At 64.7% G+C, this 7,774-nt stretch overlaps 2 protein-coding genes across 2 annotated transcripts; both read right to left on the bottom strand.

Moving 5' to 3' along the window:
• Window positions 1-796: 796 nt before the first annotated feature.
• MNEG_11774 (hypothetical protein) lies at window positions 797-1,421 on the bottom strand (the record flags this gene model as incomplete). The annotated part of the gene is made up of 2 exons (XM_014039755.1): window positions 797-888; window positions 1,142-1,421. Coding segments are annotated over 2 exons (372 nt in total), but the record flags the coding sequence as incomplete, so codon positions are not given.
• Window positions 1,422-4,081: 2,660 nt separating this feature from the next.
• On the bottom strand, window positions 4,082-7,572 carry MNEG_11773 (malate dehydrogenase (oxaloacetate-decarboxylating)(NADP+); the record flags this gene model as incomplete). Its single annotated transcript, XM_014039754.1, has 7 exons — window positions 4,082-4,219; window positions 4,528-4,653; window positions 5,575-5,709; window positions 5,962-6,088; window positions 6,287-6,443; window positions 7,125-7,212; window positions 7,498-7,572. 7 exons carry the CDS (start codon window positions 7,570-7,572, stop codon window positions 4,082-4,084), a joined length of 846 nt encoding a protein of 281 aa, XP_013895208.1.
• Between the last annotated feature and the right edge of the window lie 202 nt (window positions 7,573-7,774).

The following is a 7,774-nucleotide window of genomic DNA, read 5'->3' as shown; positions in this document are numbered from 1 at the left end:
GGGCTGGGGGTGGGGGTCGGGGATGGGCTCAATGACGGCGACGGCGACGGCTTGGGCGTCGGCGACGGCGACGGCGACGTGCCGGGCCCGACGGGCGGCGAGATGACGGGCGACGGGCTGGCCGAGGCGCCGGGGCCGGTGCTGGGGCTGGGGCTGGCGCTGGCGCTCGGGGACGGCGAGGGCGACGCCTGCGGCTGCAGGTAGGCGGCGGCGCTGACTGGCGCGGCTGCCGCGATGCTGTCGCCACGCAGGGCGATGTCCATGGAGACCAGACCCCCGTTGGCCGATTTCTGGATGTTTGCCAGGGTCACGACCAGCTTCGGGCAGCTAAGTGCCCACTGTGGCTCTGCCACCTTTTTAGTCATCATGCCAATCTTGCAGTCCGACGACTTCGAGACCGTCGCACCCGCCAGGTCGACTGAAAACGTGAACTTCTCCTCTCCGCCCGTCTTGCCTTTGTGGGCAAAGTCGACGGTCAGCGTGCCCGCCGCGACCCTGATGTTGGTCGCGAACTTCTGCTCCTTGTTTGCCTTACTGATCGCCACGTCGCCGGCCGCGGCGAGCTCAAGCTGCAGAGCACCCATGGCGGCGCCGGGCGGGGGGAGGCGCGCAGGTCGCTTCTCTGTCAGCGGCAGGAGGAGGCGCCGCATGTGCTGCACACACTCACACGCCCGTTAGACGGGAGAAAATGCAGCAGGCCAGCGCGACGCGGCTCACACGCCCCGCTTCAGCCTTGCGCAAGCGCAGCGTCGCATTATGCTGCAACCACAAGTCCACAGCCGATGTGGTGGCGCACCTGCAGGCCAGAAATGACGTATGTGGCCAGGGTGTACGTTTTCGAGGTGGTCTTGCCCTTTGAATACGTCCCGGGGAAGTCGCTGAAAGTCACTGTGAGGGGCAGGTGTGGGATTGGGTGCGTGAGCATAAGCGGAGGAAGGGGCCGCGGGTCAGCAGAGGCAACAACAGGCCCTGCGAGAGCCCAGTCGGTGCGCCGCCTGGTGGGTGTCGCAGCCGCAGGGTTGGGACGAGGTTTACCAAAGCGCCCCGCAGTCGCTCGCCGGGGCGGCGAGCTTTTGGGTTTCGGCCCCGGGCATCGTTTTCAGGAGAGCGTGAAGAGCCTCTATCACGCGGGGCGCCTCACTTCTGTATCTGGAGTTGCCGCTCATGCCGGCCTGGACCTTGGCGTTTGCGATCACGCTCGACGGCGCCGCGGTCCCGGTGATGTCCGACAGCGCGCACGTGCCCGCGGGCGTGAACACCACGGGAAGCTTCCCGCGGCCAGAGCCGCGGCCAGTGCTCGCGCGTGTCCTGAGCACCGCCCTGACCGCGCTGCCGCCGGCGGCGGCGCCGCCGCCGCTGGCGGAGCTGAGGGCGGCGGCGGAGCCGGTGGCGCTATACTTGAGTACGATGGATGCGCCCATCGACGCATCGTTTGCCACTGACAATTCTGCGTGGTGGTGTTTGCGACCCAAATCGGGGCAGTCGGAGGGCATTGTGGGTTTGGCGTTTGCGCCAGTGGTGCAGGCCTGAAAAGGCAGACCCAAGGGGCGACGCCGCAACGGCAAAAACAGCGCGGGCTGCCAGGTTGCATGTGCGCGCCGGTGGTCCTGGGGGCCTTGGCTAATGTGTGAAGGAGAAGCCACACGCACGCACCGTTGACGCAGTCATTGGAGCCTGCGAGCGCTGCGCCCGCTGCGGCGAGCGCCAGCGCGGCGGCGAGCCAGAACACGCGCATGCCGCTCGAGGTTGATATATTGCCCCAAATCTGCAGCCGCGCGGCAGGACGCGGCAGGCGGGGGCAGCGGGGAGGGGCGGTGGTGTTGAGGCGCACGCAAGCAGGGACGCAAATGCAGCAGGTTGATTGCCCAGCTGGCAGCGAGTGCCAGCGCACGTCTGATATGCCGTTGGAAGGAAAGCCATGGGGCGCACCCAGGTCCCTGCACGCTGACAAGAGGGGCGACGCGTCGGTGCTACCAGGGGCCTTTGTCCGTGAAATATGTGTCAGAACGCGCGACCCTCGAACGCCAAGGCAGTCACCCGCCCCCCAGGGCAGGGGGTGGCCTTGGGACTGCGCTGCGCGCTCTGCACAGGGCAAGCAGGTCATCTGTCATCGGCAAGCCCCACGGCGTACCTAGAGCGTGGTTGAGCGGCTGATAACGGTGGTGCTTGCGACGGTGGTGCTGCTGCCCCTGTCCCTGGGGGACGGCGGCCTTGCAGCTGGGTTGGCTATGCACTGCCGCACTGGGTGATGTGACCACACTTCCCGCTGCACGCCTGGCTGTGAGGCGCTGCCGACGGTGCAAATGTGTTTTCCTATTGCTTCTCGTGTCAGATGTTCCTGCTGGTGCTGTCGAGGGGGTCCGGTGCGTTTCTTCCTGCCGTTCTTCGTCAATGTTGCGGGTGACACGCACGCTTTGCTGTGGCGATCGTTTCAAAGTAATAGTAAATGTGATTGTGAACCGATCGGTAGAGGCAGGGGGAATGTGTGTCATGGGGGTTCCGAGGGTGCTCTGCGTCCCGCGCTGTGAAGCTCTGCTCTAGTTGGCTGGCCCGCCGCACTGCGCGACGTGAAGTGAGCAGAGAAGCACCGCCGAAGGACTTCCTCCAGACAGCAGGGCTTCTCCAGATACTCTCATCCACAATCAAACAGCTCTGGTGCGCTTCACGGCCGTGTGTGACCCGCAGTGCTGCCTGAGTCATCATGCACAGGCACACTAAGCACCGAGCATGGCGTGATTTTGAGCGGTTTCCTCATGCTTCTGGCGCAAAGATGCAGCTGCTACTTGGATGTTTGCAGCTGGTACATACAGGCATTCCTGTGGCTGCATTGGGTGCGAGGTGAAATTTCTCGTATCCGGAACCGCATGATGCCGCCTGCACGCGTGCGGAGGTGGTGATGAAAAGGCTCGCATGGTGGTAGCGCCAGGATGCATCGCCATAACTACTGTGCACGGGCAGCTGGCTGACCGCAACGGCGTCGTACTGCTACGTAGACGCGCAACCCAGTGTTGAACTCAAGGCAAGCGCGTTGTTTAAGCTGGACGGCGTTGCACACAGGAGAATGCAGTCTGCCACAATGCTAACAATCAGCACTCCCACCAGCATACCGGATATGCCATGCGGGCTCGCAGCCGTCAGCCCCGCCCTCGGTCAAAACCTGTACCTGCGCAGACAAGCGCGCTTGGTGTGCTGTCATGCGCTGCACACTCTCATACGCTCTGTGCTATCATGCACTGTGCGCTCTCAAGCGCTGTGTGCTGCTGTGTGCTGTGAGCTCTCACACCGTGTGTGTTTTTGTGCCATGCAGTTTAACTCGGTGCACTTCTTCGTCTCGTGCATTGTGGGTCTTGATGCACTTCATTGGAGTCTCCTAAACTGAGAACTCTTGCGTGCAGTGCCGGTCTGGCGCTCCGCCTAGCATTAGAAATCTGACCCTGATCTCGTCCTGACAATTCAAACGGCCGACAGCTCTCGTCCTGACAATTCAAACGGCCGACAGCTCATCCTGCTGGGATCGATTGCAAATGCGGGCAAGGATAGAAGCGTGCACGCATGGAGGACGCATGCGACGGCATGGCGAAAGAATGGACAGGGCGAAAGCAACGGCAACTTGTGGCAGGGAAGGGCACATTCCCAGACGCCGCTGCGTGGGGCGCTGCGGGTGGAGAAGCCCAGGGCCGGCCTCAAGACAGCGCGCGTTCCGCGCCGCCGCGGTCGAGGCGGGCCGCGGCGGCCGCCGGGGCCGTGCTCAAGGCGTGCTGCGCCCGTGAGCCCGCGGATCGCGCCGGCAGGCGTTCGCGGCGCGCGGACGCGCACTCAGGGACGTCCCGGCCAGGGCAGCGGCCAGCGCCGCGCGGCTCGGCGGCGGGCCTTGCCGGCCGCCATGAAGGATGTGTGAAAGCTGTCGCTGCACGGATTCAAATGCACTGAAGTAAAGGTGATGTGGCCCCCGCCTGCGCGTGCAGGTGATCCAGCACACGCGCCAGCGGCGGCCCCTGCACTGCGTGTGCTGTGTGCTGCTGTGTGCCAGCGGCGCTCCCGTTGCAGATCTTAGATCGCGGACCTCAGATCTCAGATCGCGTCACCGCAGCGTCCTGTAGACTGGATTGTACATGAGCACCCGGGCCTTCTCTAGCAAGCTGTGGGGCTTGGGCATATCTGTCGCAAAGCCCCCCTCATAAGCCTTCTGAGCCACCGCCCGCGCCACATGGGCAGACACCTGGAAAAACGTGGGCGGGGCGCGCGGAAGGCGGGTAGGTGGGGCGGATCTTAAAATCTCAGCGGGACGGGGACGGGGGGACGCAGGGCGCGGGCCGGCGGGCGACGTCGGGCGTGGCAGGGCGCAGGCCGGCGGGCGACGTCGGGCGCGGCAGGGCCCAGGCGGCGGCGCCGGCTGGAGTATCCGGTCCCGCACCGCTCACCGCAGTCATAAGAGCGGCCTGTCAGCACCAGCACGAGAACAAACCAGCCGACCGACCGACCAAAGGACAAGCCAAGCATGCAGCAAGAAAAGATGAAGCGCCTCACCTCACGTATCTGGTGCAGCGGCGGCAGCGACAGCCCCTGCGCGCGCTCTGTGTCCGTCACCAGCCGCGCCACCGCCTCCGCCGCCGCGATGAACTGCTCGTCCCGCAGCCGGGTGCAGCGCGCCACCTGGCAGCCCAGCGCTGAGGGCGTGCGTGTGTGTGTGTGTGTGTGTGTGTGTGCGTATGTGTACGTGTATGTGTATCGTGTGTGTGTGTGCGTGTGTGTGTGTGTGTATGTGTGTGTGTGTGTGTGTGTTGTGAGTGGGTGGACGCATGTCGGTTTGGCATCTTGAATGTTGAATTTTGTGGTTGAGGTTGGGTGTAAGTCGCTGGCAGGAAGCACGCGCCTGGCCGACAGTGCGGCGACGACAACCCTCCCCTCCCCTCGCTTCCCTGCACTCCCCTCCCTGCCGCCCCCTCGCGCACACCTATCCCCGGGAATATGTACGTGCTGGTGATCTGGCTGGGCGTGAGGCCCCATTCGTTTGCGTATGTGCTTGTGCCGCCGGCCTCCAGCCAAGTCGGCGTCTCCACAGCCACCACCCCGCGGCCCTGCGTGATGCAAAAACGGCAGGGGGTGCGGTGGCGTTGATGCACCGCGTGGCATGGTCACGCGGCCAGGACACTGGTGCCTTGAAAAGTGCACGAGGACGAGTGCGTGGCTGGGGTGGGGGCAAACGTTGGCTGTGCAACGGGGTGGTGGTGCCGGGCGGCAGACGCCACCGCGCGCCCAAATGCACGCCCGGTGGCCCGCGGCGCAGCATGCAAACAGTGTGCGGGCGCGCGCCGACGAGGCGGCGCCTGCGCAGCCCCTGCGGCGGCTTCCCCGCCCTGGACACAACCCCGTCCGCGTCCCAAACCCTAAACCCTGCCTGGGTTCGCCCCCTACAGGCTACACCTCCTGCTGCTCTTTCCGCAAACTCCCCGCATCCTCGAACTTCAAAATACCCCAGGGCAGTCCAAAATGTCCGCGCAAAACCCAAAGCCCTAAATTCTGAACCCCAAACCTTGGACCCTGAACCCGGAAACCCTAAACCTTGGACCCCACCTGGCTCCAGAGGTAAGCCTCCGACGCGCTGCACTCCGCGTCCGCCGGCGACAGCGGGAAGATGAGCGGGTGCTTCGTGTTGGCGGCAACAGCACCCACCACAGCCTGATCAAACTTGAACGGCGGCGCGCCCGTCTGCACGCGTGGGGGTTCGGGGTTTGCGGGGCGACGGTCGGGTTTTTTTGTGCGAGGCCCCCTCGCAGCGCCCTTGAAGCCCAGCAGGCGGCCTAGAATAGGGGCACGAATCGAGGGCGGCACAGTGGTGCGCGGCGCGCCCTAGCAGCAGCACGCGGCCCCAACCGACAGCTCGCAACACCGTCAGCCGACTGCGTGCCAGATGTGGCGCTCTCGTTGTTGAGTTTTGGGGGAGGAGGGCGGGGTTCGCACCTGCGTGCAGCCGATGAGCACCGTCGGCTTAAGCTGCTGCACCGCGCTCAGCAGGTCTGGGCAGCGCGCCTCAGGGCCCGAGTGGCAGTACGGCAGCTTGTAGTCATCCAGCGTACTGCTGTCACCCCTGGGGGCCGATTACAAATGACGACGCAGGGGAGCGGTAGCCGGGGGGTCGCGTTTTGGTGCAGCCGCGCGGGATGCCGGGGGTTTGCGGGCGGGGGCGCGGGCTGAGGGCAAGGGATCCGCGGGCGAGCGGGCAGGGCGGGCGCGGGCGGGGTGGCGGCCAGGCGTGGGGGAGCGCTGGCCGCGCTTCAGCAATCACGCGCTCGCGCGGGCGCGTCCTTGCCTGCTGCGCGTGACGAGGCCGGCGGAATCGACAAGCCAAATGTTTTGGCGCGCCTCCAGCACAGTGACCCCCGTTTGGTGCGCCACCGCGCCGGCCAGGAGCTCGGCAATGCAGCTGGGGGTGGCCCCGTCGCCTGGGCGCAGCGTGTGAATTTGTGTGTGTGGCCGTGTGGATGCATGCGTGTGTGTGTGTGTGTGTGTGTGTGTATGTGCGTGCGTGTGTGTGTATATGTGTGTGTATGTGTGTGTGTGTGTGTGTGGGAGTGCATGTGTGTGGTTGTGAGTGCAGGGATGTGGGGTGTGTGTGCGCATGAGTGCGTGCTTGTGTGTTTGGTTGTGAGATAAGGGAGGCAAGGGGCCTGAGAGATTTCCACCTCAATCTTCAGGCTCCCCGCGCCCCTGCACCCTCGCCGGCCCAGTCCCTGCTGCGGCCGAACCGTGCAGCGCGCCTGGTTGGCAGCCCCCATTTCCTGGCATTTTCTTGCATGCCCGTGCGCACGCACACGCATCGACACGCTTCACACGCCCTTGTAGCCCCTTGCCCCTGAAAACGGAATAAGCAGGCACACATAACCCACACCCCTACATGTGTACACACACGCGTCCTTAATACACACACAACACACACACACACACACCAAAGCACAAGCAATCAACGCTCACACAACCCGAACTCACAGACAACACACATACCCCCCTAAACACACACAAACACACACTCACACACACGCACCAATACACATCTGCACACCTCTACACACACATACACACACGTGCACGCACACACACACACCCTCTCTGCCCCCACCACCCACCCGAGATCACCACCGTCTGGTCTGCCAGGCTGCCGCCCGTCTTGGGCAGCGACCCGAGAATCGCTGCCAGCACCGCGGTCCCCAGGCCCTGCGAAGCGACGCACACCAGGGGTTTAGAGGTCTCGTATGAGATCCAGAACCCCCAATCTGTATAACCCTAGGCCCCAAACATCTGCATGCACAGGTGGGAGTCGGAGCCGGGGGCGCCGGCGGCCTGCAAACAGGCAGGTTTTGGGGTCTCCCCGACGCCAACACGCCTCAAGCCGCACGCCGAGCGGGCGAGCGCCGGGGCGCGGCAGCTGCCGGGGCCGCCGCCTGGGTAGCGCCGCTCCGAGAGAAGCCGCGTGGAAGCTGCCCGGAAGCCGCCCCGCACCTGCAGGTCGTCGTTGTAGCAGGGGAAGTCCGTGCGGTACATGTTGAGCAGCTTCGCGCCGTTGTCGTGCCCCATGTCCTCGAAATGGATGAGCGTCGTGTTGCCGTACCGCCGCCGTACTGCCGTGAGGAACTCGTCGAGAAGCTGAGGGGTCCAGGGTTTAGGGGGGTGGCGAGGAGGGGTTGCTTGATGAATCAGAGGTTGGGCTCAGAGTTCAGGGTTTGGGGGAAGGCGGGCGGGGGTGTGGGTCCAGCATGTGCGTGGGGGTTTCTTATAC

Source organism: Monoraphidium neglectum (assembly GCF_000611645.1).
Source record: "Monoraphidium neglectum strain SAG 48.87 unplaced genomic scaffold scaffold02901, whole genome shotgun sequence".
NCBI lineage: Eukaryota > Viridiplantae > Chlorophyta > Chlorophyceae > Sphaeropleales > Selenastraceae > Monoraphidium > Monoraphidium neglectum.
The sequence above is the reverse complement of the archived record's forward strand: the minus strand, read 5'-3'. Positions and strand labels throughout refer to the sequence as shown.